At 57.9% G+C, this 27785-nt stretch overlaps 1 protein-coding gene across 1 annotated transcript in view; it reads left to right on the top strand.

Annotated features, from left to right (window-relative positions):
* The window catches only part of LOC144950953 (phospholipid-transporting ATPase VD-like), a 28604-nt gene extending 13005 nt beyond the window's left edge, over positions 1–15599 (top strand). Inside the window, 21 exon segments of the mRNA XM_078881136.1 lie at positions 476–607; positions 1118–1193; positions 1195–1249; positions 1666–1918; positions 2328–2533; positions 2775–2985; positions 3277–3581; positions 3584–3942; positions 4235–4389; positions 4863–4969; positions 5359–5485; positions 5668–5852; positions 6329–6392; positions 7818–8096; positions 8419–8495; positions 8714–8839; positions 9602–9802; positions 10584–10664; positions 10910–11014; positions 11273–11460; positions 11568–15599. Coding sequence (XP_078737262.1) covers positions 476–607; positions 1118–1193; positions 1195–1249; positions 1666–1918; positions 2328–2533; positions 2775–2985; positions 3277–3581; positions 3584–3942; positions 4235–4389; positions 4863–4969; positions 5359–5485; positions 5668–5852; positions 6329–6392; positions 7818–8096; positions 8419–8495; positions 8714–8839; positions 9602–9802; positions 10584–10664; positions 10910–11014; positions 11273–11460; positions 11568–11820 — 3545 coding nt within the window. The 3' untranslated portion in view covers positions 11821–15599.
* Positions 15600–27785: the final 12186 nt, after the last annotated feature.

Here is a 27785-nt window from a genome sequence, read left to right as displayed (position 1 = left end):
CGCCGCGAGCACCACCGCCACTGCCGTCACCGTCACCACGATCGCCACCGTCACAATCACCACCAGCGCCACCACCGTCACCATCACCACCATCACCGTCACCACGAACGCCACCGTCACAATCACCACCATCACCACCATCAACGCCACCATCACCGCCACCGCTCCCGCCGTGCCGTGGCGTCTCCCCGTCTCGTGGTTCTTTGTGCGCGTGTCGAGCCTGCGGCCGAACCGGTTTCGCCCCGGCCGGCAGCGGCAGCAGGGCCGTTCGGTTTCGCCCCCGTCGGGGATCGTCGGCGCGGCACAGCCGGCCACCTTTAGACGGCAGCGGCGAGGCGGCCGTGCCAGTTTCACCGTCGTTGGGAATCGTGGGCCCGGCGCGGGCGATTTGAGACGTCCCCTCGCGGCGGGCGGCTTCGTGCTCGTGGGGCCTCGTCGGCGCGGAGTGCGGAGAGCGCCGCCCGTCTGCCCGCAGGTCACGAGACGAAGGCGATGCTGAACAACAACGGGCCACGCTACAAGCGCAGCAAGCTGGAGCAGCGCATGAACACCGACGTCATGTGGTGCGTGCTGCTGCTCCTCGCCATGTGCCTACTCGTCGCGTGCGGTGAGAGCCACGGCCCGGGGGGTCGCGTGGGGTGGGTCACGTGGGGGGTCACGTGGGGGGTCACGTGGGGGGTCGCGGGGGGTCACGTGGGGGGTCACGTGGGGGGTCGCAGGGGGTCACGTGGGGGTCATGTGGGGGTCACGTGGGGGGTCACGGGGGGGGGTCACGGGGGAGGTTTGTGGGACCCGGCGAGAGCGACTCGAGAGATGGGGAGGAGTTGTCACCTCCATGTCCCCTCCTCCTCCTCTCCTCCTGCAACTCCCTCACATCGCTGGCATCTTTCGATGTGAAGCTTCTTTCGTGAATGCAGGGATTCATCTTCTTGGTTCTTTCGGTAAAGTCACGTAGAAGGGTCAGCCCTGTTCTTCACCTGAGGACGGCCGCTTGCTTTATTTTATTATTTTATTATTTCCCTTCTACGTGACTTTACTGAAAGAACCAAGAAGATCGCTGACTTCACTCGCTGACTTCACTCGCCCCACTGTGCTCCGTCCGTGGCGTGGCGTGCAGGGCACAGCGTTTGGCTGGCGACCTACGGAGACGTCCGCCCCCCCTTTGACGTCCCCGACCGCCAAGGGGATCACCTGCCCCCCCCCCCTCGCCGGCTTCTACATGTTCTGGACCATGATCATCGTCCTGCAGGTCCGTGCCGCGCCGTCCGGCTCCCCGGCTACGTCGCTCGCCCGCCGACGCCGAGCGTGGCCTCCGGTGCCGAGAAGTCCGTCTGGGGCCCGATCGCCCGCCCCACCCTCGGTCGTGTCACCGGTTTCGCCGAAGAATACATTTTTTTTAATAAATGGAATCCGATCGCTGATCGGCCAACAAATAGCCGCCGCGTCAGACCGGAAGCGTCGCCGGCGGATGCCGCGACGTGGCACCGGTCCCGGGGGGGGGAGGGTGAGGGGAGGGGGGGAGGGTGAGGGGAGGGGGGAGTGAGGGGGAGCAGTCATCTCAGTGACACTGCACAGCATCCACTCGGCCTCCACGTTCAAATCCACCGGTTGATCCGCCCTCCCTCCTCACTCCCCCCCCTCCCCCCGCCCCCCCGCTGCCCGCAGGTGATGATCCCGATCTCGCTGTACGTGTCCATGGAGATCGTGAAGCTGGGCCAGGTCTACTTCATCCACCGTGACGCGGCGCTCTACGACGAGCGCAGCGACGCGCGGCTGCAGTGCCGCGCATTCAACATCACCGAGGACCTGGGCCAGGTGCAGCACCTCTTCACCGACAAGACCGGCACGCTCACCGACAACAAGATGGTGTTCCGGCGCTGCGCCGTCGCCGGCACCGAGTACCCGCACCGGGAGAACGGTGAGCGGCGGCGGCGGTACCGGAGTGGGGGAGCGGCGGTGCGGCGGTTAGCGCTACCCGGTGCTGTGTGTAAACATCGCCACTGGGGAAACAAAGGCGGCCTGGCGTGGTGCTGGCCACCCACCCCCTCGTGTGCCGTGTTGGCTTTCACAGGTGCTGCTCGCTAATAGCACTCGCCCCACAGTCTGTTGAAGGCTACACGGGGGATCTTTGTCTTTGGTCCCCACGCCCCGTGTAGCCCGCGCGGCGCCGTGAGCGAGCGGCGGCACCCAACGAGGGCCGGCACCGCGGCGCACGACGGGGGGTCCGCACCGCGCCCGGCCGCCTTTGTCTCCCCGGCGGCGACGTTTACCGCGCCCGGTACTCAGCCGCACCCCCCCCCCCCCCCCCCCGCTGCTGTCGCTCGCAGCTCTGCGGATCGCCACGCGCCACGACTCCTCGGACTCCTCCGACTCGGAGGCGGAGGAGCGGGGGGAGCGCGGCGGTGCCGACGTCACGGCGCCGGGCGCCGGGCAGCGCGTGCGCCGGAGCCGCAGCTCCCGACTGGCGCCGGCGTCGTCGTCCAGCCTCACGCGGCACGAGCGGTCGACGCACGCGGCGTTCAGCAGCCCGCTGGTGAGCGTGGGCGGGCCACTGAGTACGGCGGTCGGCGCGCTGCGCTCGTGAGCCCGGCCACCCAAGTTCGAGTCCCGCCCACGGCCAACGTCGCCGCCCCCTAAAGCGGCACTTGCCCCGGCAGTCCGTCAAGGCTATAGGGGGGATGTTTACTTTTGTCTTTGTGCATCCGCCTCTCTCCCCTCCCCTCCGCCCCTCCCCTGTCCCGTCCCCCCCCCCCCCCCCCCCGTGCGGCTCTCAGGAGAAGGAGGTGACCCCTGACCCGCGGCTGCTGGCGAGGGTCGAGTGCGGCGTGGCGGCCCTCGTCTCCGCGGCGACCGCGGTGGCGGCACCAGGGGGTGCGGGGGCCGCCCCCCCCTCCCCCGGAGGGCGACGCCGCGGCGGACTTCTTCATCACGCTGGCACTGTGCAACACCGTGCTGGTGTCGTCTCGCGGCGGCCCGCCACCCGAGGTGGGCACCCCCCGTCGCTGGGCTCACGCGCCTTGAACGTCTGTCGCACCGTACGTAGCTGTACGTAGCCGGCCGGCGCCCGTCGGAGGCGCGGGGGAAGGGACGCCGGACTCCCGACCCGCCGCTCGCCGCTTCGATTCCATCTACCCCCCCGGCTCCTGCGGCTGAAACGGCGTGGGGGGCGCGTCGCTTAAATTCCGCCGGAATCGGTTTGGTTTCGCCGGTCCGCCGATTCTGGCGACGGTTGCCGTCCACCGGCGCCGAACGTTTCCTCCCCGCGCTCTCCCGCAGGCCGGCGTCACCACCGAGCAGCGGTTTTCGCTGCGGAAGATCGAGGTGCTGCTCAGGAAACTCAAGAAGCGGGAGGGCGGCTCGTCCGGCACGGACTCCGCCCAGGGTCAGAGTTCGACTCCGCCGGCATTTGCCGGGGAGGCCGCTCCGGAAGGAGGCCTCGACGCGGAGCGCGGCAACGCAAACGGCGCGCCGGCCGCGTGGGAAGCCGTCCCTGCGGAACGCCGCGGGAGCGCTGCCCGGCCTGGACAAGACGGCGACCGCGGCGACGAAACCGCGGCGACCGCCAATTCGGAGACGGCGGCGGCGGCGGTGGCGGGCGCGACCGGGCGGCGGCGCAGCCCGGAGCGCGGAATGCGGAGAGACGCGGTCCGCGGACGACGACGACAGCGGCGACGACGACGACGTGATGGACCTGGAGTACCGGGCGGAGAGCCCCGACGAGGCGGCGCTGGTGTACGCGGCGCGAGCCTACGGCTTCACGCTCGTGGCGCGCAGCCCCAGGAGCGCCACGCTGCTGCTCACGCGCTCGCAGGCTGCAGGGGGAGGTAGGCCGCGGTCGGATGCCTCGCCGGCCTCGTGGATCCAGGCCCCTTCGCTCTGCGGCCTAGCGGGCCCAGGCTTAGGGTTGTGGAGTGCCCCGGTAGGCCCAGGGTCGGCCTCTCGGTGAGGAGGTCGCTGCTGCCGTGCCGAGACATCGGTCGGTTTTGCCAGGATGGTCAAAGTTGCTGTTGGTCGCAAGATGACAATAGTAGGAATACAATGGCACTCCGCTCGCGACGAGTCTGCACGCCGTACGCCCCTCGTGTTGATTGTCCCGCGCTCGCTCTCCGAGTAGCCCACACCCTTTGACGACGACGACGACGATGATAATTCCTCCCTTTGCTCAGATGCGGAAATCCTCGCCGGAGGTGGAAGAGGAGGGGGAGGAGGGGGAGGTCGAGTTGGAGGGGGGGGGGTGCACGCTGACTTTCGAGGTGCTGCACGTGCTCGGCTTCGACTCGCTGCGCAAGCGCATGTCGGTGGTGGTGCGGCACCCCCTCACCGGGGCCGTGGCGCTCTACGCCAAGGGCGCCGACTCGGCCATCCTGCCCACGCTGCGGCCCCTGTCCCGTGCGTGCCGCACGCACCGCCACCCGCACCACGGCCACCATCGCCACCCGCACCACGCCCTTGCACCACGGCCACCATCGCCACCCGCACCGCCACCTGCACCACGGCCACCATCGGCACCCGCACCACGGTCACCATCGCGATCCCAGTTGAGCAAAGTTGCGGTGGAACCATTTGGAACTTTTGCGAAGTCGGGGCTGTTACACGCGACCGGCCCCTGCTCCCTTCGCGAACGACGTCACCGGACACTGTGGACGTCCGCCGCTAGCGCAGCGGATGGGGCGCGGTATTTAACGGTGAACCCTGCACCGTATTAACCAGGGGTGAACCCTGCCGGGTTAGAACCGCGAAGCTCTGCCGACGCACTCCCGCTCGGGCCCCGCCGCCACCGCCGCCACCGCCGCAGATGTTGGCTGTTGTTGGATATTGTTGAACGTTGTGTGAACGTTGTGTGAACGTTGCTGTTGTTTCAGGCGACTCGAGGCTGGACAAGCAGCAGCAGAAGATCCGAGAGAAGACGGAGTTCTACCTCAACTCGTACGCCCGCGACGGCCTGAGGACACTGTGCATTGCCAAGAGGGTACGGCCCTCACAGCACCACGGCCAGCACCACTGCCACCACCACCACCACCACGGCTACCACAACCACCACCACCACCACGGCTACCACCACCACAGCTACCACCACCACCACGGCCACCACCACCACCACGGCTGCTGCCGCCGCGGCAGTGCAACGTGGAGTTGCCCCGCTGAGTGCCAGTGCCTGTGTGTCCGTGTGTGTGTGTATCCGTGTGTGTGTGTGTGCGCGCGCGTGTGTCCATGAGCGTGCGCGCGTGATGGTTCTATTTATATTTGTTGTTTACGCGACCTGACCCCACGACCACAATACCGGCCGCCCGTTCAACTCACGCAGCGCTCCCCCCGCCCCCCCCCGCCCCCCCCCCCCGCCCCCCCCCCCCCACCCAGGCGCTGAGCGAGGAGGCGTACGCCGAGTGGCGGAGCGGCCACATGGAGGCCGAGGCGGCCATCGAGAGCCGCGAGCTGCTGCTGCAGCAGTCGGCGCAGAGGATCGAGACGGAGCTCGAGCTGCTGGGTCCGTGCCGCTCGCCAACAACTTGCCCCCACACAGTCCGCTACAGGCTGCCAGGGGGAGTCGGGGTCCTGACCCCGACTCGAACTCTAACCCCTGACCCTAATCCCGTTCCCCTAATCCCGTTCCCGCTCCCCGCGACCCTGACCGCGACCCCGTCCTCGACCCCGTCCTCGACCCCGCAGGAGCGACGGGCGTGGAGGACCGTCTGCAGGAGGGCGTGCCGGACACGGTGTCGGCGCTGCGTGCCGCCGGGCTGCACGTGTGGGTGCTCACGGGCGACAAGCGCGAGACGGCGGTGAACGTGGCGACGGCGTGCCGCCTCGTGTGGCCCGGCGACGTCGTCTGCACCGTCAACGCCACATCCACGGTGAGTGGGGGGAGGGGGGAGGAGGGGAGGGGGAGGGAGGGAGGGAGGGTGGGAGGAGGGGAGGGAGGGGAGGGCGAGGGGAGGGGGAGGGGGGGAGGGGTGAGAGGGGGAATGGGGAGGAGGAGGAGGGAGAGGGGAGGGAGGGAGGAGGGGATGGAGGGAGGAGGGGAGGGGAGGGAGGAGGTGGGGGTGAAGGGGGAGGGAGGGAGGGAGGGAGGGAGGGAGGGAGGGAGGGAGGGAGGGAGGGAGGGAGGGAGGAGGGGATGGAGGGAGGAGGGGAGGGAGGGGGTGGAAGGAGGGAGCCGTGCTGGTGGTGGTGGCACTGCTGGTGATGTTGGTGATGTTGGTGATGTTGGTAGTGGTGGTGATGTTGGTGGTGGTGTTGGAGGTGGTGGTGATGCTATTGCCCCCCCACCTCGCTCACCCCCCCACCCTCCCGTGCGTCCCCCCACCTCTCTCTGTCTGCGTGTGCTCAGAGCGGCTGTGCCGAGCAGATCGAGCGGCTGCTCCGGAACGTGCCGGACGACACCGCCGCCGCCGGTCCGTAGCTCCGTAGCTCCGCGCCAGCGCGCTCGGCACGCCTGGCTAGACGACGCTCGTCGTACCGAGTCGCGTAGCCGCTCACGGTGGACAGACGCTTCACAGGAATGATCCATAAGGGGCCATCCATTTAGTACGGGTTTTTTAATGGGTTAGATCTCGTAAATATATAAATGTGTCGTTAAACCCGCCACCACCCGACACAGCCAACTAGTAAGGGTTGTCGCGTAAACAGAACGTGACAATTCGTCACTAGTACAGCACTAGTGTGTAGTGTATAGTGTAGTGTATAGTAGTGTATCGTGTAGTAGTGTATAGTGTATTGTGTAGTAGTGTATAGTAGTGTAGTGTATAGTGTATTGTGTGTAGTGTATAGTGTAGCGTATAGTACTGTAGTGTGTAGTGGAGTGTAGAGTAGAGTAGTGTATAGTGTATAGTGTAGTATACTAGTATAGCACACCGGTGCGTTGGAGAGCCAAGCCACAACATTTACAATCCGAGTACGACGTTTCGCCCGTAATTACAACCAGCTTCAGACATCCTCCTGTCTCGTTCTTGAACAGAGGGAGGGCTGCGATGTCGTCACTTGTGAGCCCCTCACCTGCCGAGGCCAGAGGGGGGTTAACGAGAACAATGAATCCGTGACGATTGCTCTTGTGGCAAATGCTCTGTTGGTCAGAGAGGGCGAATTATCTAAAATAACATCAGAGAAAAATTAAACACTCCCAGATGCAACTGTCGGCAGTGTCAGAACACGCGTGCCAACAAGGACACTAGGTTGATTTTGATGTTGTTGAAGTTCTATGCAAAACTAGTTACAACTGGCCAAGACTAATTCGATGATCTATTGATGTTTACACACCGCATCAAGTCCTCATTAAAGGCTGAATCGACCTCGGGGATGCCGTGATACCGCTTCAGATAATCGTCACTTGTGTTGGTGGCCCGGCACACGAACCGCTACACCACCGCGCCACTGCTCACGCACACAACAACAACAACAACCGTCATTCGCCACTCATTTCGATATGCTAAGGAATGGTGGCGTTTGTGCGCAGACTGCTTTATGTGACATCATAACAACAGTCTGGACCACTGGACGGGTTCCGCAGGATTGGAAGGATGCCCTGGTGGTCCCCCTCTTTAACAAGGGGGACCGCACAGACTGTAACAACTACAGGGGCATCTCACTCCTCAGTGTGCCGGGAAAGAGGCTTGCGGTTTCAGGCCAGGGCGGTCCTGCACAGATGCCATATTTTCTGTCTGTCTGCTACAGCAGAGGTCTAGGGAATTCACGCACACACACACACACGTACTTTTGAATGTTGAACTTCTTTCGCACCGTACGTAGCCAACCGTGCTAATCGCACTCACTCACTCACTCGCCCGTCTCCGAACACCAACCTGCAATTCCCATCCCACCAGACGGAGGCGTCTCCCGCACCACCGCCCCGGCTGAAGCGTCGTTGGACTTTCGCCACCTTGACCACCACCAGCAGCAGCAGCAGCAGGGCCGCCGGTGCTGCATGGTGGTGGAGGGCCCGGCGCTGGCGCTGGTGATGGACGACGCGGCGCTGCAGGGCCGCTTCCTGGCGGCGGCGAGCGCCAGCGCCGTGGTGATCTGCTGCCGCGCCACGCCGCTGCAGAAGGGCCAGATCGTGCAGCTGGTGCGCGACCGGCTGCACGTGCGCACGCTCGCCATCGGTGAGCCCCCCCCCCTTCAACGTCGGCGGAACCAGCGGGGTCGTCGTCATCATCATCGGTCATTGTCAGGGTCGTCATCGTCATCGACGCTCCGTCTCTGCGGTGGACATGCCCCCGGGAAGAGCCCGTCCGGTGGCGGGCACGGGTGTGGGTGTGGGTGTGGGCACGGGTACCGGTGCGGGTACCGGTGCGGGTACCGGTGCGGGTACCGGTGCGGGTGCGGGTACCGGTACGGGTACCGGTACGGGTGCGGGCACGGGTACCCGGTACGGGTGCGGGTGCTTCCACGCCAACGAGAGTAACGTCGCCGTCTCTCCCGCAGGCGACGGGGCGAACGACGTGAGCATGATCCAGGTGGCCGACGTGGGGATCGGCATCTCGGGGCAGGAGGGGATGCAGGTGACCCCCACCGGCCCGCCCCACTTGCACGGCCACCACCACCACCACCATGCATCTCCACCACCACCATGCACCTCCACCACCACCTCCACCACCACCACCATGCACCACCACCAGCAGCAGGCACCGTCAGGGTCGGGATGGAACCCACGACCTCCTGCATACCAGGCGAGGTAGTCAACATCTCCGTCGTCATCCCCCCCCCCCCCCCCGCGCAGGCCGTGATGTCGAGTGACTTTGCCATCGCGCGCTTCTGTCACCTGCGCCGGCTGCTGCTGGTGCACGGCCACTGGTGCTACACGCGGCTCGCCAACATGGTGCTCTACTTCTTCTACAAGAACGCCGTACGCCTCGCACACTCACTCACTAACACACCCACTCACACACTCACACACACTCACACACCCACTCACACACTCACACACACACTCACACACTCACACACTCACACACTCACACACCCACTCACACACTCACACACACACTCACACACCCACTCACACACTCACACACTCACACACCCACTCACTCACACACACACTCACACACCCACTCACACACTCACACACTCACACACACACACTCACACACTCACACACTAACACACTCACACACTCACACACACACACTAACACACACACACACACTCACACACTAACTCACACACTCGCACACTCACACACTCGCACACTCACACACCCACTCGCACACAAACACACACACTCACACACTCACACACTAACACACTCACACACTCACACACTCACACACTCACACACACACTCACACACTCACACACTAACACACACACTCACACACTCACACACACACTCACACACTCACACACTAACACACTCACGCACTCATACACACACCCACTCACACACCCACTCACACACTCGCACACTAACACACCCACTATCCCACCCGCCCACCAATCCACCAGCCCACCCACCACCCACCGTTCCCGTTAACTCCGCTTGCCAGCCCTGAGAAGGACTGTGGGGGGGGCGGGTGGGGAGACACCCCATCATCATTATTTATTTATTTATTCAATTTTAAAATATTTTCTCCCCCCGCCCTGCTCCCCCCCCCCGCCCCCCCAGGCGTTTGTGTTCCTGCTCTTCTGGTACCAGTTTGTGTGCGGCTTCTCGGGCAACTCCATGATGGACCAGTGGCAGCTGGTCCTCTTCAACCTGCTCTTCACGTCGGCGCCGCCGCTCGTGGCGGGCCTGCTGGACCGCCACGTGCCGGCCGCCACGCTGCTCGCCCGGCCACACCTCTACCGCGCCGGCCAGGACTCGGCGGTGCGCCCCCCCCCCCCCTCGCCGCCCTCACCCCTCCCTTCCCCCCACTCCCCACCGGGGACCTCGCCACCACCGCCGCCACCACCACCGCCGCGGCGGCTGTGCCGGGCGCCGCCGCCGCCGCGCTGGGAATTCGAAACGCTCGGCTCCTGGGACGGCACCGATGGTCTGGCGCAGTGCGTCCTGGCCTCTGGGTGTCTCTGTCTCTGTCTCTGTGTCTCTAGGGGGGTTCGCAGTGGCCCTGTCGGAGAGACGGTGAGATGCGGACTGCTGGGTTGGTGCCCTGGCCTCTGGGCGTCTCTCTCTCTGTCTCTCTCTCAGAGTGTTTGGCTGCTGCTTGACATTTCCACACGATGATGATGATCCACCACTTTGAGCTATCAATTGTGATCGCCAGGTCGCTTCTGAAAGAAGAGCTATACAGCTCGGAGTGGGCCTCACCTGGTAAAATAATAAAAATTGTTTAGTTTCTAGTTTAGTCGTGTGAGCAGGGCTGGTTTGCGCCGTCCCTGCGATGCAGAAAACAACTCGCGATCCCAGCGCACCGCATCCACATCACCCCTGACCGTGGCCGTGGCTACTCGGTCGCATCCACATCACCCGTGACCGGGGACCCGGACAAATCTCATCGGTGGTGAACGAAGCGCTGCTCATGAGCTCCGCGGGAGCTTGGGCAACGCGTTCCAGTTGACGCGTTCGGGTTTGTCGAAGGTGCGGCCGCGTGCGTCGGACTCCACGGGGCAGCTCGGTCTGAGGCTCGCTGTGCTCGCTGTGCCCGCAGGAGTACACGCCGCGCTTGTTCTGGCTCACCATGCTGGACGCCGCCTACCAGAGCGCCGTCTGCTTCCTGCTGCCCTACTACGTACGTGCACACACGGGGGGCGGGGGTGGTGACGGTGGTGGTGGTGGTGGTGGTGGCGGTGTTGGTGGTATTGGTGGTGGTGATGATAATGGTGTCTGGTGGTGGTATTGGTAATGGTGGTGGTGTTTGTGATGGTGGTGTTGTTGTTGACAGTGTTGATGGCGTTGTTGTTGACGGTGTTGACGTTGTTGTTGTTGACGGTGTTGACGTTGTTGTTGTTGACGGCGTGTCTGTGTGCGGTGCAGGCGTACGCCGACTCTGATGTGGGGGTGTTCACGTGGGGCGCCCCCATCACCACCATCGCCCTCTTCACCATCCTCGGGCACCTCGCCATCGAGACCAAGACATGGGTGCTCCTCCTCACCACCACCGCTCCTCACCACCACTCCTCACCACCTCCTCACCACCTCCTCACCACCTCACCACCGCTCCTCACCACCGCTCCTCACCCTCTCACCTGCACAGCGCAGAGTGGCGCACGACTCTCAACGCTGAGCCATCGTATAATTTGTAACTGTGCACAACACATCTCATCTCTCTCATCTCTCTCTCTCCCGTCTCTGTCTTTCTCTCCTGTCTCCCGTTGCCGGCGCCCCTGCCCACCCCAGACGGTGTTCCACTGGCTGGTGACGCTGGGCAGCGTGCTGCTCTACGCCGGCTTCTCGCTGGCGTGCGGCGCTCTGTGCGTGCGCTGCAGCCCCCCCGCCAACCCGCTGGGCATCGCGCAGCGCACGCTGCTGGAGCCGCGAGCCCACCTCGTGGCAATCATCACGCCCGTCGCGGCGCTGCTGCCCAGGTGGGGGAGGGGGCGCACGGCGGCAGTGACGGCGACGTCGGTGACGGAGGTGGCGGCGGCGACGGCGACGTGACCGACCGTGTCTCCCCCCCGCCCCCCCGCGGCAGGTTCCTGTTCCGCGCCCTGCAGGGCTCCGTCTTCCCGACGCCGGCTCAGCTGGCCCGTCGGCAGCGCCCCCCCGGCGTGGCGGGTCGTCCCGCCGACGACTCCCAGCGCAGCACGGCCTCGGAGACGCCGCTGCTGCCGCCCGACGGGCCTCAGGAAGCGCCCTCCGTGGAGCTGGAGCGTTCGCTCTCCTCCTCCGAGGTCACCGTGGGCGGCACGGCGGACGGGCGGTGCTCGCGCAACAGCATCATCTGACCATCGCGGTTTTTTATTTTTATTTTCTTCCCGAACAAAGTTCACGCCGGTCGCCCGTCGGCGTCCCGGGAGATTCGATCGGGAGAAAAAAAAACTTTCGCAGGGCGGCAACAACCCCCCCCCCCCGCCCTGCCCCCCACCCCCTTCCTCCGAAGTTGAGCGGTGGCCGTAGAAGCGGACGTCGAGGAGCTTCAGCCGACCCCCCCCCCCTCCCCTCGGTCCACGCGCACGGCGGGGTGCGGTGGAGTGACGCGCCACGCGTGGTCAAACCGCCCCGGCTTTTAATCCCCTCTGAGCTGGAATTTAACCAAAACAAGCGCAGAACTGAATTTCATGACCAGGCTGAGATAGCGTGCATCGCTGCATTGAGAACTCTGTTCACGCGAGTGTGTGGGTCTCTGGGTGAGTCTGTGGGTCTCTGTGTGAGTCTCTGGGTCTCTGTGTGAGTCTCTGGGTCTCTGTGTGAGTCTGTGGGTCTATGGGTGAGTCTGTGGGTCTCTGTTTGATTCTGTAGGTCTCTGTGTGAGTCTCTGGGTCTCTGTGTGAGTCTCTGGGTCTCTGCGAGTCTGTGGGTCTCTGTGTGAGTCTGTAGGTCTCTGGGTGAGTCTGTGGGTCTCTGCGAGTCTGTGGGTCTCTGTGTGAGTCTGTGGGTCTTTGTGCGAGTCTGTAGGTCTCTGGGTGAGTCTGTGGGTCTCTGTTTGAGTCTGTGGGTCTCTGTGTGAGTCTGTGGGCACTCTACAAGCCGCTGGGCCCAGAAAAAATGCCGAATCTTGCCGCCTCCTCGTCCTCCCGCGTGACGCCGCCACCGCCGCGCTCGGACCGTGGCCCTGGTGGGTTGCGTGCCGCGGCCGGGGAATCGAGCGTGTCTCCTGTGCACTTTTGGTGTGGCGCCCCCCTCTGTCCCCGTCGCGAATGTTTTGGGACCAAGCCTCTGCCGCCACCCCCCGCGGAAGGAAAGAGAGGAAGCTATGACGATGATGACGATGACGACGATGACGACAAAGACGACTAATGATGATCGCCAAAAGAGGAGGGGGTCGGAGAACGGAGTCGAAACATTCCAGAAAGATGTGTTTATATATTTTTAAAACGCTCCACATCGGCGACAGGACGCGGTGTGCGTCGTCGGATTCGGAGTTCCGGACACGCGTGCAGTTTTGTTGAGGAGGCGTTCTTTTTTAAGCGGTGCCGCTTGCAACGACGGATCGTCGAGTTGAATCCGGCCAATGAAGTCTGAAAGCTTTCAATGCCACGCTTGTTGGTAACAAAGTCGGGCGTTCCTATGTTTTGCCATTTTATTCTTTTCAACCGAGGTCAATCGGGCTGCGCAACTCAGTTGCATGCAACCGCGTCCCCACGCCTGATGGGTCGGGGAGTTTCCGCCGTGGCGACGCTTTGACTCGCCACCACGATCGCCCGTCGTCGTCAGCCTGACGATTTAAGACGCAGCAGCAGCAGGAGGAGGCTTTCGCGAACAATATTATCCATAAGAGCTTTTTGGGTTAGATCACGTAAATATAAATGTATGACTATAAGTGTATTTACGCGATAGAACAAAAAACCTCTACAGGGACTCCTGTACTTACGAACGAGTTACGCTCCAGAGGTCTGTTCGTACAGCATGTAGATGCCACTGGTCTTCATGTTCTGTAGATGTAGATGCCACTGGTTGTTCAAGTTCTGTAGATGTAGATGCCACTGGTTGTTCAAGTTCTGTAGATGTAGATGCCACTGGTCTTCATGTTCTGTAGATGTAGATGCTACTGGTTCAAGTTCTGTAGATGTAGATGCCACTGGTTGTTCAAGTTCTGTAGATGTAGATGCTACTGGTTCAAGTTCTGTAGATGTAGATGCCACTGGTTTTCATGTTCTGTAGATGTAGATGCCACTGGTTGTTCAAGTTCTGTAGATGTAGATGCTACTGGTTCAAGTTCTGTAGATGTAGATGCCACTGGTTTTCATGTTCTGTAGATGTAGATGCCACTGGTTGTTCAAGTTCTGTAGATGTAGATGCTACTGGTTCAAGTTCTGTAGATGTAGATGCCACTGGTTTTCATGTTCTGTAGATGTAGATGCCACTGGTTTTCATGTTCTGTAGATGTAGATGCCACTGGTTCTTCACTTTCTGTAGATGTAGATGCCACTGGTTGTTCAAGTTCTGTAGATGTAGATGCCACTGGTTGTTCATGTTCTGTAGATGCCACTGGTTCTTCACGTTCTGCAGATGTAGATGCCACTGGTTCTTCATGTTCTGTAGATGCCACTGGTTCTTCACGTTCTGTAGATGTAGATGCCATCACCGCCATCGATTGCACGGCGGTCCGAACGGGCAACTGGACGTACGGACCCGGTTTGTTCGTATCTCAAAAAGTTCGTTAAGTCGAATGTTCCTAAGTGGAGGAGTCCCTGTCCAGAAATTATCCTGACGGTTTTGTGCGGAGGAAGAGGGGGCGGAGCTAACCGGCGAAGGGGGCGGAGCTAACCGACGAAGGAGGCGGGGCTGGGGAGATTAGCCCCGCCCAAGGCACCATGCAACTTCTCGCTCGCTCGAGGGCAGTGGACAAAGAAGCTGCTGCTGGTGCCGCTGCTGCCGGCGGCGTGAAGTCGCCGTGCGTCCGTCCGTCGTGGTCGAGAGGCGTTCGCGTGGCGGCGATTTCTCACAGCAGAGCGACCCCCCCCCCCCCCCGGTGATGCCTCGGGAACGCGCAGAAGACGTTCGGGCCGCCCCCGTCTTGTTGCGGTTGTTGTTTTAAGAGAAGAAGAAGTCCACGACTTGAATTCGCTGCGCGAGCGATTGCGGCAGCGAGCACGCCCGTGCCTGAACCGCCACCCACGGTTTACAGATTTCATTCCCCGCCTGCCGATGTCGCGACTCGCGATCGGCGTCCAACCCCCCCCACCCCCCCCGGATCGCACGGAACAGTCGGCGAGAGCTGCGTCGAGGTGTTCACACGGGGGGGGGGCGGAGGGGGGCACGGTGGCTGAGATGTTGACTACCTCGCCTGGTACACGGGAGGTTCGTGGGTTCGATCCCGACCCTGGCAACGCCTGCTGCTCTGTATTTGGAGTCCGCGTGTCTCTCTCCATGTGTCTCTCTCCCCGTGTGTCTCTCCCCCCGTGTCTCCCTCCCCCCCGTGTCTCTCTCTCCCCGTGTCTCTCTCTCCCCGTGTCTCTCTCTCCCCGTGTCTCTCTCTCCCCGTGTCTCTCTCTCCCCGTGTCTCTCTCTCCCCGTGTCTCTCTCTCCCCGTGTCTCTCTCTCCCCGTGTCTCTCTCTCCCCGTGTCTCTCCCCGTAGATTTGTCTCCGGGTCCTCCGGTTTTTACTTCCACATTTAAGACTAGACGTTTACGCGTTTAGAGTTTAGCAGCCGCTATGCATTTCCACACGAGGGCGACGGTGGTGATGGTGGTGGTGTTGAGCCAATTTGTTGAGCTGTCGTTTGTGATGCCTTTGTCTCCGTGTCTCGGTGGGGCCTTACCTGGTGGTGGTGAAATACAAACGAGTTTAGTTGTAGGGAGTGCGACCTTTGGTGCGTCAACCTCCACCCCCCCGAGCGTTGCCGCTGCTCTGCCGGCACAAGCGGAGAGAACCTCGGGGGGTCACGTGGAACCAGGTCACGTGGAACCAGGTCGCACCGGGTGAAAGCGTCGGCCCCCCTTTTAGAGCGGACAGTTTAGCGAGTGAACGCGAAGAAGAAGAATAAAGAGCACGCGTGGCTTATTTTTTAAACTTGAAAGTGGCGCGCGTGACGGTGTGAAGTGTCGATGTAAATAAAGTGGGTGAGGCATGTCCCCCCGGTTTTTACATCGCTGCGTGTGGGTACAGCGCGGCGTGCCTGGGCCTCCTTCCCCTAGGTCGACTCGGCCTCAAATGAGTACCTGGGTGCGATGGGTTGGCAGACTGCGATGACCGGTATATGCACACCAGCTGTGCCCCCTACTGTGCCAACTCGCTTTATTTTATCCACCCGGCGCTCCGCTCGTTGTTGTGAGCGTCGCTCCTCCGCCCTCCGTTGTTGCTGGAGGGCGACTGCCACAAACTGCCCAGTAGCAGCAGCAGCGTCCTTCATGAGCCTCCTCCACAGAGGCCGATCTTGACACCGCTGGTACCAGTCCTCGGCAAGTCCACTCAGCTCCACGTCCTCCTGTACCACATCACTCCATCTCTTCTCTAGCCCGTGCCGCGCCCGTTTAGCCCCCTCGATCCGGCCGAACAAAAGCTGTTTAGGCATGCGGTGGCTGGGCATGTGGGCTACATGACCCAGCCAACGCAGCCTCGCCTGCCGGAGGTGCTCACCGATGGGACTTTGTCCACATCTTTCGAGGATTTGTGAGCTCCTCACACAATCCAGCCTGGTTAAACCCATGATTGATAGTAGGCAGGCCAGCCTAAATGTTTCTAACTGGTGAAGATGCTCCATTAGGGGGGTCCACGTTTCACAAGCGTAGAGAAGGGAGGGAATGACTGTGGCCGAGAAGACTCGAAGCATCGTGCGGAGCGACAGACCAGGTTGCTTCCACACAGCGTTACGCAACCGATGAAAATATATTGCCGCTCGACTGATTCAGGAGTGAGACCTCTGCTGTTAAACTGGAGCCGGCCATGAGCACACTGCCCAGGTATGGGAAACTCTCCACTCTCTCCACAACTGCCCCATCATCGATTGGGAGTTGTGGTGGTGCAGCGTGGGGTGAGGCTGTGGTTGGTGGTGGTTGGTGATGGTGGTGCAACGTGTGGTGAGGCTGTGGTTGGTGGTGGTGGTGGTGGTGCAGCGTGTGGTGTGGTTGGTGGTGGTGGTGCGGCCACAGGGCTTGACCCACGAGCGAGGGCGAGGGATGGAGCATTACAAATTCTATCTGCCGGTTGCCATCCATCCCATGAATACAGAACACCTCAATCTTCAGCACGCCTCCTGTGCAGTAAATGCAAATCATCTCTACTACGAAGTAGCCCCCTACCCGCAATGCAACATACAGCCCAGCCAATGAAAATATTCAACCAAAATAAACCAGCGTCGTGACAAGTCGGTTTGACGGTGCAATACTTTAAACCGTAGCCAACATTTCGTTGGTTTATACTCGGCGTAAAGTAAATATGCAGTGCGGTTATCTGTAGTGGCGTTCACTTATACTTTATAATTATACACCCGTTTTATGCATTGTACTGGTAGGAACCTCCTGGTTACACCAGCCCACAGGGGATTATTGTGTCCGTCCGTCGTGCATCCAAAACACCCACCCACACGCTCACACACACATTCTCACACACACCCACACACTCACGCCCGTGTATGCTATATGCAGACAGATACAGCTTATAATATATTTATACCCGCACAGACAGCCGTATACGTAAGGCACAAGTCACGAACGTTGTGGTGTATAGCACAGTGTATATATGTGTGTGTGTATATGTGTGTGTGTGTATATTAACAGCAGAGGTCTCACTCCGAATCAGTCGAGCGGCAATATCTTTTCATCGGTTGCGTAACGCTGTGTGGAAGCTACCTGGTCTGTCGCTCCGCACGAAGCTTCAGGTCTTCTCGGCCACAGTCGTTCCCTCCCTTCGCTACGCTTGCGAAACGTGGACCCCCCTAATGGAGCATCTTCACCGGTTGGAAACATTTAGGCTGGCCTGCCTACGATCCATCTTGGGTTTAACCAGGCTGGATTGTGTGAGGAGCTCACAAATCCTTGAAAAATCTGGGCAAAGTCCCATCGGTGAGCTCCTCAGGCAGGCAAGGCTGCGTTGGCTGGGTCATGTAGCCCGCATGCCCAGCCACCGCATGCCTAAACAGCTTTTGTTCGGCCGGATCGAAGGGGCTAAACGTGCGCGGCACGGGCTAGAGAAGAGATGGAGTGATGTGGTACAGGAGGACGTGGAGCTGAGTGGACTTGCCGATGACTGGTACCAGCGGTGTCAAGATCGGCCTCTGTGGAGGAGGCTCGTGAAGGACGCTACTGGGCAGTTGGAGGCAGTCGCCCTCCAACAACAACGGAGGGCGGAGGAGCGACGCTCACAATAACGAGCGAAGCGCCGGGTGGCTAAAGCACAGCAAGTTGGCACAGTAGGGGGCACAGGTGGTCCATCAGCCAGTCATCTCGGTCATCTCGGTCAGTCGACCCGTGGCACCTGGGTCTGCCCCGTGACCTCCTGCCTGCGGGCGTTCGACACTTCACGTGGCCTCAAGGTGCACATGTCCTGGCACAAGCGTCGTGGTGACGTCACCGCCACTTAGTGGCTAATGGCGGTTGTTGTTGTTGAGTGTGTGGGTGTGTGGGTGAGCGTGTGGGTGGGTGTGTGAGTGCATGCGTGCGTGCGTGAGTGTGTGGGTGAGCGTGTGTGTGGGTGTGTGTGCGTGAGTGTGTGGGTGTGTGGGTGAGCGTGTGGGTGGGTGTCGACCTCTATCGCTACTCGCTAGCAGCACTTGCCCCAACGGCCTGTTAACGCTATACGCCGGTGGGGTGTCTTTGTATCGGGGAGCGGTGGCGCAACGGTTAACGCACTGCACCACGAACCCGGCGCGTGTCCGAGTCCGATTCGCGAATCTCCAAACCGCTTCTGAGCTCGACTCGGGCTCCGAAGTGAGTGGGCACGCGGCCCGCTGCCAGTTTATATTAAAAACTAAAATCAGCAGCAGCGGTGAGACAAAGGCGGCCGGGCGTGACGCCGGCCACCGACGCACATCGCAGGTTGCGCCGCCCGCGACTGCCTTCGTCGGCTGCTCCACGCTGAGCGGGCACTTGACCCCGGGCTGTGGAGGCTACCCGGGGGAGCTTTGTCTGTGTGCGTGTGTGGGGGGGGGCAGGTGGAGTGCAGAGGAGCCCCCCCCCCCGGCCCCAGGGCACCAGGAATCAGCGAAAGAGCAAAGTGAAAACTTTCTCTGACAATATAAATATATAAACGAATCGTTTCATATTCTATTTTTAGAATAAATATATAAAGATTATGGGGGGGGGTCTTTTTTGCGGGCATCTCTGCAGCAGCGTCATCGCCTAGCGCAGGGTGACAGCTACACGGGGTGACAGCTACAGCTACAACGTCACGCGCTGAGAGTGATTTGGATGTCGCTATAATTGTCCACGTGATGATGATGACGATGATCCACTTCGATCGAGACATCATTTGTGATGGCCCCGTCGCTTCTGAAACGAGCTCCTTAGCCCAGCGGGGGCCTTGCCTCGTTAAACACTTTCCTCCTCCTGCGGAGGGAGCTGGTAGGAACGTTGGGTTGCTCGGTTAATGGCCAGGGTCAACGGCGGCGTGGTGTATTCCGCAAATATGGCCGACTGTGAGGGCGGGCACAAGCCGGCGTGGGTAGGTTAAACGTTGAGTTTTATAAGGGCACCACGGGGTGACCAGCCCCTCTCCACCCAGCCCTACCCCTCCCACCCCCCACCCAGCCCCTCCCCACCCCCCACCCAGCCCCTCCCCACCCAGCCCCACCCCTCCCATTTTTGGATGCACGACGGACGGACGGACACAATAATCCCCTGTGAGCTGGTGGAACCAGGTGGTTCCTACCAGCACAAAACAAAGTTCCACTATCGACACGCGCAGCGAGGGAGTCGTCATTGGTCGTCATTCCTCCGCTGTCAAACGGCAGCAGTTGATTGTGTTGAGTGCGAGGAAGCGATCCGTGGGTCACACGCAGAGAGCGCGTGGAGACAAATCGCCTCATATCGCATAGAGGGAGAGAGGGAGGCGCGACACGCACCGAGGTGGCTGCGGATCTCGACGGGAGGTTCGCGATGACCGTGCCGCAGCTGAGGGCCTGGGGCTGCTTCCCTCTCTCTCCTCTCTCGCTCAGGAGGTTCACGATGATCGTGCCAGAGACGCAGCGGGTGTCGCCGAGGTTCTGGGTTCAGGGCCTGGGGCTGGTGGTGCCTCGTTCCGTCTTCTCGGGGGAGCGGGCTTCATCATGGCCGTGTCGGAGCCACCGATTCAGCCCTGATGAGTAACGCCTCTTGCCGCCCGGGATTAAATTGCGACTCTCAAGGGCGGTGAGATGCTGGTCACAGTCAGGCCCATCAAGGACTTACACAGAGAGCCGTAGACTCTGCATGGAGACCCACCGGCTCACGCAGAGAACCATCGACTTCACGCACACCACGCAGTGTGGAGCCAATGGGAGGACCCATTTCTCACAGAGAGTGAGAGGGGGTGTAGGCTATAACACGTCGTAGCTTTCGCGACCAACATCATCCACAACACAGGGGTCAGGGTTAGATCGCGTTATTTTAATGTGTCGTTAAACCCGCCACCACCCGACACGGCCAATCCGTACAAAGTGTGTCACGTGAACAAAACGCCAACTAGTTAGTTACTGCTTCAGCCCACCGGTGTGTTGGAGAGTGACTCCACGACATTTACAATCTGAGTTGTACGACGTTTCGCTGGTAGTTACATCCAGCACCTTCGGGCGATTTGCCAGTCTGAAGCCCTCCACCACGTGATCCCGGCGTTAAATAGTGCAGGGTGACGTCACCGCTGTTGAGCCCCATCACGATTAGCGATCAGGGGTGGGGGTGATGCAATTATGTGATAGATCAGCAATCAGCCACTTAGCATGTGACTCAACTGTCAGGAATTGCAATGTGTGTTGTGTGTTACTTCATAATACGCGTCCAGGCGGCGCTGAGTCTGTAGCGATCGCAGCGGTTGAAACATTCGATTGATTCTCTAATTAGGCTTGGCCCGTAGTAATTCGTTTTGTATAACACGTCAAGGTGATCAAAATCAATTGAGTGTCCTTGTTGGCGAGCGTGCTGTGCCACTGCTGACAGCTGAGCTTGAGAGAATTTGCTGTTCCTTTCGTGATCTTTTAGTCTTACGCTGATGTTACGTCCCGTCTGTCCAATATCGCATCTGCCGCATTAGCACTTGATCCGATATCGAGCATTGAATGGTTTGACATTCGATGCTCTGTTAATTTGAGCAGTCGAAGGACTGAATGGCTACAATGATGCTCAAATTCACGGAGCATTGAATGCCAAACCAAGACCCATCAACAACACGGCTGAAAGTGATCAGATTATCTAAACAATTACTGACAAATTAGCCCGCGTTTTGCAAAAGCAAAACATTAAAGTGAGATTTGGTGCGGTGCACAAAATTCAAAAACTGGTGTCATGTAGATCGGATCAATTGCTTATGCGGTAAATCCACAGCAGGCGAGAGGGGAGGGGAGGGAGGGGAGAGGGGAGGGAGGGGAAGGAGGGGAGGGAGAGGGGAGGGAGAGGGGAGGGAGGGGTGAGAGGGGAGGGAGGGGAGAGGGGAGGGAGGGGTGAGAGGGGAGGGAGAGGAGAGGGGAGGGAGAGGGGAGGGGAAAGGGCGACGGATCCCAACATCTTCAGGGGCTGGTCAACGTGCTCGTCGGCTACGCCAAGCTCGCCATTTACAGGGCGAGGAAGGTGGCCCTGGAGGGGAAACGTCCGGCCAGCAGCCTGGGCATCTTCCGCGCTCTGGTCGGAGCCAGGGTGTGGCTGGAGTTCCGCCATGCGCGGTTGACCCACGCCGTGCCGGCCTTCATGGAGCAGTGGGCGATGGAGGAGGCCGTGTGCTCCGTGGCAGATGATGGGGAGCTCTGCATGCTGTTATGAGCTACCCGTCGGAGGCCGTCGGACTGCGAGGGGGGCGGCGTACATAACGAGAGAGTGAGCGAGAGAATGAGCGACAGAACGAGCGAGAGAGAGAGCGAGTGAGAGAGAGAGAGCGAGAGAGTGAGCGAGAGAGCGAGCGAGCGAGGGCTACATAAAGCCCCGTTTAAAAAAAAAAACATTTTACGAAATGATGAACGAAACAAAGTGCCGAATACACCGAGCATCTTCTTGTTTCCACTGATCGTAAAAAAAAAGGGAGAGGGGAGGGAGAGGGGAGGGAGAGGGGAGGGAGAGGGGAGGGAGAGGGGAGGGAGAGGGGAGGGAGAGGGGAGGGAGAGGGGAGGGAGAGGGGAGGGAGAGGGGAGGGAGGCATTGATCCTGCAGTGGATCGAGCGCGTGGCCGATGACGGCGATCCGAGTCGGCTCTTGAGCGGCAGGGATTGCCGATGAGAGCCGGAGTCAGAATGAAGAACAATGACGTCCTGGCGCTATTGTTACGCGGATCGATAAAAGAGCCCTCCGCTGATAATCTGGTCGGAAAGGACTCGTTCTTGTTTGTCTGCGCGCGGTGGTTTTGACGATCGCGCGCGACGTCTCCCTCCCTCCCTCGGCTCTGGAGTTTCGAGGCTGGCTGGGGGTCGGTGCCGTCTCGAGCCTCGCCCCGAGGATCTGTCCGGCACCCACAATGATCTCACGGCTTTAACTTAAACATCGCTTCATTGGCTTTGCATTTCATTTCAGTGCACAATGTTGTGATACCCCCCCCTCCCCCTTGCGTTCAAAATAAACACGGTTGAGGGTTTGCAATGCCAAGCCCCCAAGCGGCAAGCGGTGATGCCGCTTTCCCCTGGAAACCTTCATCAGACAGCCGAGACGAGGCGGCCGTGCCTTCGAATGCAGAGCCCCAGATGGACTGCCCCACCAGCAATGGGAGCCAGAGCCTGGGTGCTGTTCCGTCACGATGCGGTTCAGCGGATGTTCTCGCTCTGACCCGGCGTGCACCGTCATGTTGTGTGGATGCTTCCCGCGTCAGAACAGCGGGCTGCGTGATTACCATCCTGCACAGACTTCATGCAGGGGCCGAGTGCTCGTCGCTAACACCCTGGCAGCAGCATCCGTGCTGTGGCACAAGACCAAGGCCCTCCAGCCTCTTGCCTGGCTACTCTTTATTCTCTCGCTCTTATCTCTCCCTTATCTCTCTCTCTTGTATCTCTTATCTCTCGGGGTAGTGCTATGGGTAGTGATAGGGGTTGGAAGTATACTTGGCGAGTAATTGTCAAGATGAGTCTGTGAGGGGGGCGATGGCTCCGAGGGGTGATGCGGTTGATGAGTGAGATGAGAGATGGAGGCTTCGAGGCGGGTTTGTGTGTAATTGTCGTGAATGTTTCGTGGTGTGCTATTGCGTGTTGTGTGTGTGCGTTTGTGGTGATTTATTGTTGCTGGCTTCTTGCCAGCTTCCCCAAAGAGTGTTGTGTTTGTACCTGGTTACATAAAGGTGAAATATAAAGACAGCAAGGGGCAGAGAGCGATCCGCTCACCAGAATGACAAAAACAGAACGTGACATTTCAAATGAACAGCAAACCAAAGCGAATGGAAACGAGGAACAAAACATCGTCACTGAAGAGCAGGAATCGTACAAAGTGCCGAGGTCTGACTCCTCACTGTCCCCACACGCGGCCCCAGTTCGTCACGGCGCCATCGGACAGGATCGAATCAGCCGTGAGCTTCATCGATCTAAGCCATCGCAATATTTCGCATTCATTTTCCGTGCAATTTAAAGAAAACAAACACCCCCACATGCCTGCACTTTAATCAATGTTTAATTTACACATTGTTTATTATTTTAGGTTGTGTATTTATAAAATACACACGTGTGTGTATTTCTGGGCTACTGTTAGACAAGAGTCACTGGGGAGCTGAACCTCATCTCGCATATTCACAGAGCCGGGCTTCCCGATTCGCAGCGGCTGTCATTCAACGCCTCAACCATGAAGAGTGGAACCACGAACTGCAAAATACACGGGGAGATGCATGCTGAGAATAGCACTCCGGAAACACAGAGACACGGAGAGAGAGAGGAACACGTAGATGAGAGAACACACGCAGGGTCCAGAGGGTCAAGAGGAGTGAGTTTCACCTGGGCAGGAGGCACCGATGTCTCGAAGGGCCGATGGGCCCTCTGGGTCGTGGTAGTCGGCACAGGGCGGGCGGGCGGGCGCTGGCGCCGCTGGCTGCCCAAGGCTGGGAGGCTGTCGACCGGTTCTTTCGGTAAAGTCACGTGGAAGGGAAACAATAAAATAATAAAAATATAAAACAATTAAATTCTCACGACGTTTCGACTGCAACACAAGCAATTATCATCAGGTGTCAAAAACACAGAAATAAATTTTAAAAAAGTGGTGTTTTTCACACCTGATGATGATTGCTTGTGTTGCAGTCGAAACGTCGTGATACATTTATTTTTTATATATTTTTTTCTTTTATTGTTTACCTTCTACGTGACTTTACCGAAATAACCAATGATATCTTTTACTTTAGTTTGAATATTTCGATTTCAGATGCACCTCTGTGATCTCCACTCCCGCGGACCGGTCCCTAACGCGCAGGGAGTCGGCGGTGCTGTGCGACATGCCCCAGTTGAGAGCTGACAGCACGGGCTGGGAATGTGAAAATAAATAAGTGATGGTCATAAGTGCTGTGTGGAAATGCATGATTTGTACGTGATGTGATGGTTTCTAAAGCGATGTAATAGAAATCTATACCCCCCCCCCTTGCTTATCTGTAATGTTAAACACAAATCTCTCCCCCTTGCATTGCTGTGATGTGCGTGTGTGTCAGTGTGTGTCACTGTGTGGGTGTGTGTGTGTCAGTGTGTGTCACTGTGTGTCACTGTGTGTCACTGTGTGTGTGTGTCAGTGAGTGTCAGTGTGTTTGTGTGTATGTGTGTGTGTCAGTGTGTATGTGTGTGTGTCAGTGTGTATGTGTGTGTGTCAGTGTGTATGTGTGTGTCACTGTGTAGGTGTGTGTGTGTGTCAGTGTGTATGTGTGTGTCAGTGTGTTTGTGTATGTGTCACTGTGTAGGTGTGTGTCATTGTGTATATGTATATACGTGTGTGTAGGTGTGTGTGTGTCAATGTGTATGTGTGTGTATATAAGTGTGTAGGTGTGTGTGTCAGTGTGTAGGTGTGTCTTTGTTATTGTCATTGTGAAGGTGTGTGTCATTGTGTAGGTGCGTGTGTCAGTGTGTGTCATTGTGTCGATGTGTGCGTGTGTCAGTGTGTAGGTGTCAGTGTGTGTGTGTCACTGTGTAGGTGTGTGTGTGTCAGTGTGTGTCAGTGTGTGTATGTATGTGTGTCACTGTGTATGTGTGTGTCAGTCTGTGTCACTTATTATGTTTTATTTATATTATTTTATTATTTCCCTTCTACGTGACTTTACCGAAAGAACCAAGAAAATGAATCCCTGCAGTCACGAAAGCTTTAAATCGAGACTTGAGCTGGTTTAGATTGCTAGAGATATATGGATGGGATGGGTTCAGAGTGGGGGTGGCTACACATAGGCCACGTGCTTCACGGGAGGTTTAATCCAGTTTAGAGAAGGAAGAGAGAGAGAAATGTAACGGCCTCCTCGCTCACTCGACGGGACCAGGTCCCCCACGTGCTCTGTGCCCTTGAGGGGCAACGCTTGGAACGGATCGACTCTCCCGCGGAAACAAACCTCGCGTGCCCGCTTCTAATGGTCTCATTCCTCTGTGCTGTGCATTGTTTTCGTCTCTACCCCCATCTCCCCTTCTTTCCGCTGGCGCAGCACAAAAGCGCCACCCGGCACGACGAGATGAATAAACATCCCTCACTTCACTTCCCCACAACCTCGAATCCACGCAGCGCCCCTGCACACACGTCATAGACTTGCTGCCAGCAACCGGCGCCCGAGGCGAACCACGCCATCGGTTCCCCCACCCCCGAACCCCACGGGCAAATCTAGGCTGAGCTTTCTGGTAAACTGGGAAACATTTTGCCACTATTTTCCGTTTAATGTTTTTTAAGCGTATTTTTTTTTTTACAGAGGCATCATTATTCAGTGTGTCCGTCCATCCGTTTGTCCAACAAATACATTCTCAGAGATGTTGAGAAGTGAATTATAATTCATATTCCCTCTGTACGCGCACAGGCATTTAAATAATGACATCTTCGTTATTTGTATTTTTTTTATTAATGTGTATTTTTTTCGTCGGATTTGGCTATATGGACGAGCCGCCCTGCATGTGTGGATAGCGCGTGTGTGGTATGTATGCATGTAGAGGATTAATCGCCGATTTGGAAATGATAAAATAAAATAATTATAATAAATGAACTCAATACCCATGAAGTATAATGAACTCCAGACTCGTGAATTGTAATACACTAACTCAATATAAGTGAATTATAATAACTTAGCTATAATATATTGTGTGAATGCAAATACATTGTAACGAATGAATTTGGTTTAAATGAATTAACACACTAAACATAGTAATACATCACACAAATGATCTATCTCAAAGCCGTCTTCCCATGGAAGACTCATATATCACAAGCACATTAGCTCTAACTTAGCACGTCTGTGAACGTAATATTTAACGTCTATTATTTGAACCCTTTATGCGCGCAGAAATTAATTCACTGCACTTATTACAGCGATTGTAACCACTATAAAACTACGCTATTACAAATTCCCCATACAATTCTCACAAATCACCTTCTCTACCCAACGATGTCATTTCTAACTCAATCATGTGAATATATAAAACCCTTGATGACAATTAAGACTGTTTAAAACTTTTAACAGGGGGGCCTCTTGACCTCATGGCCCACTCAATCGTTTCCGTTGATACTTTAAACTCACCACTTTACGACTCTTATACACCACCCCTATTAATTGTGACATAATTTTAACGGCGCCCCAACATAAACACCGACACACGCACGTGGCCGTTACAAACAAAAAAAAGCGCGCCTTCACTGGACGCCATTTTAAACCAGTCACGTGGCAAGTGGTGGGCGGAGCTCCCTGCGTGACGACCCCCCCCCCCACCCTTAAGCTGCCCGTAAGCAACTAAAGTCGCCTTAAATGGACAAACCGCGATGTTTAATACAACAATATTACATTTATATTCCATAGCACGCCTACTACATTGAGATATATAAGATGAGAGGGGAGGAATTAAAATCATCGGAAGAATCACAATATGTATTTATACTGGAGGAATCCGATGAGCTATGAAGCTCTTTTTCACAGACGTCCAGTAGGGACGGGTAAGAACCTTCCCACAACAGAGAATAGAAACACACGAAAGTAGAGTGGGAGTGGCCGTACAGACGTCACGTGATTTGCAGGAGGCTTGACACAATCGGTGGTACGAATGGGTGCGTCACGGCTGGTCGATCGGCTGGTCGCGTGTGGTGGTGGTGGTGTTGGTGGGGTAAAGTGTGGGTACTCACACCTCTGCCGAAGAGGCCTGCCAGCATGGAAGAGGCAGGCCGCGGTACCCCTCCTCCTAGCAGAGTCCCACTCGTGGGACGTTTGGGACGCCGCTTCTGGCAGCAGTGGCGTGGGCAAATCCATTGCAGGGGCTGCGCCTTTAAGCATGAACTATTATCATTAATTGTTTTGTAAAATAAAAAATAAAACATCTTATCCAGTAATTAATCATCTTTAGCTTCAGCAGCAGCATCGTCACAAAGTATCGGAATGAACGACCATGATCATCATCATGACAGATCCTCACACATACAACAGCTACAGGGAAATGAGACGAGTTCAACACGCAGTAGGAGGCTTTCACGACCGATATTGTCCATAAAAGAGGATTTTTTGTTAGATTGCGGAAATATAAATGCGTCGTTAAACCCGCCACCACCCGACTAGTAAGGGTTGTCACGTAAACAGAACGTGCCAATTCGTCACTAGTACAGCACTAACCGGTTGTGTGTTGTAGCATGCTAGTTATAATTACTCGAGTTGTGAATGTTGCGGTGGGTTTACTCTCTAACACACAACCGGTTAGTGCTGAACTCGTAACGAATTAGCCACGTTCTGTTTACGTGACAAACCTTACTCGTTGGCTGTGTCGAGTGGTGGCGGGTTTAACGACACATTTGTATCCACGCGATCAAACCCAAAACACCTCTCTTATGGAAATGAATGCATTTTTTAGGCTTCTTCACACACACAATGACAAAGGGATGTCGTATATAGACTTGAACAAACTGTGGGGGCAAGTGGTGTCAGCGAGTAGCGCCTATGAGGGCCTGGCATGGCACACGAAGGGTTGGTGTGGACAGCCTTGGCGTCCCAAGTGGTGATTCTGTTACACATCGCACC

The sequence above is a fragment of the Lampetra fluviatilis genome, chromosome 60 (genome assembly GCF_964198595.1).
Source record: "Lampetra fluviatilis chromosome 60, kcLamFluv1.1, whole genome shotgun sequence".
In the NCBI taxonomy this organism is placed as follows: domain Eukaryota; kingdom Metazoa; phylum Chordata; class Hyperoartia; order Petromyzontiformes; family Petromyzontidae; genus Lampetra; species Lampetra fluviatilis.
The sequence above is the reverse complement of the archived record's forward strand: the minus strand, read 5'-3'. Positions and strand labels throughout refer to the sequence as shown.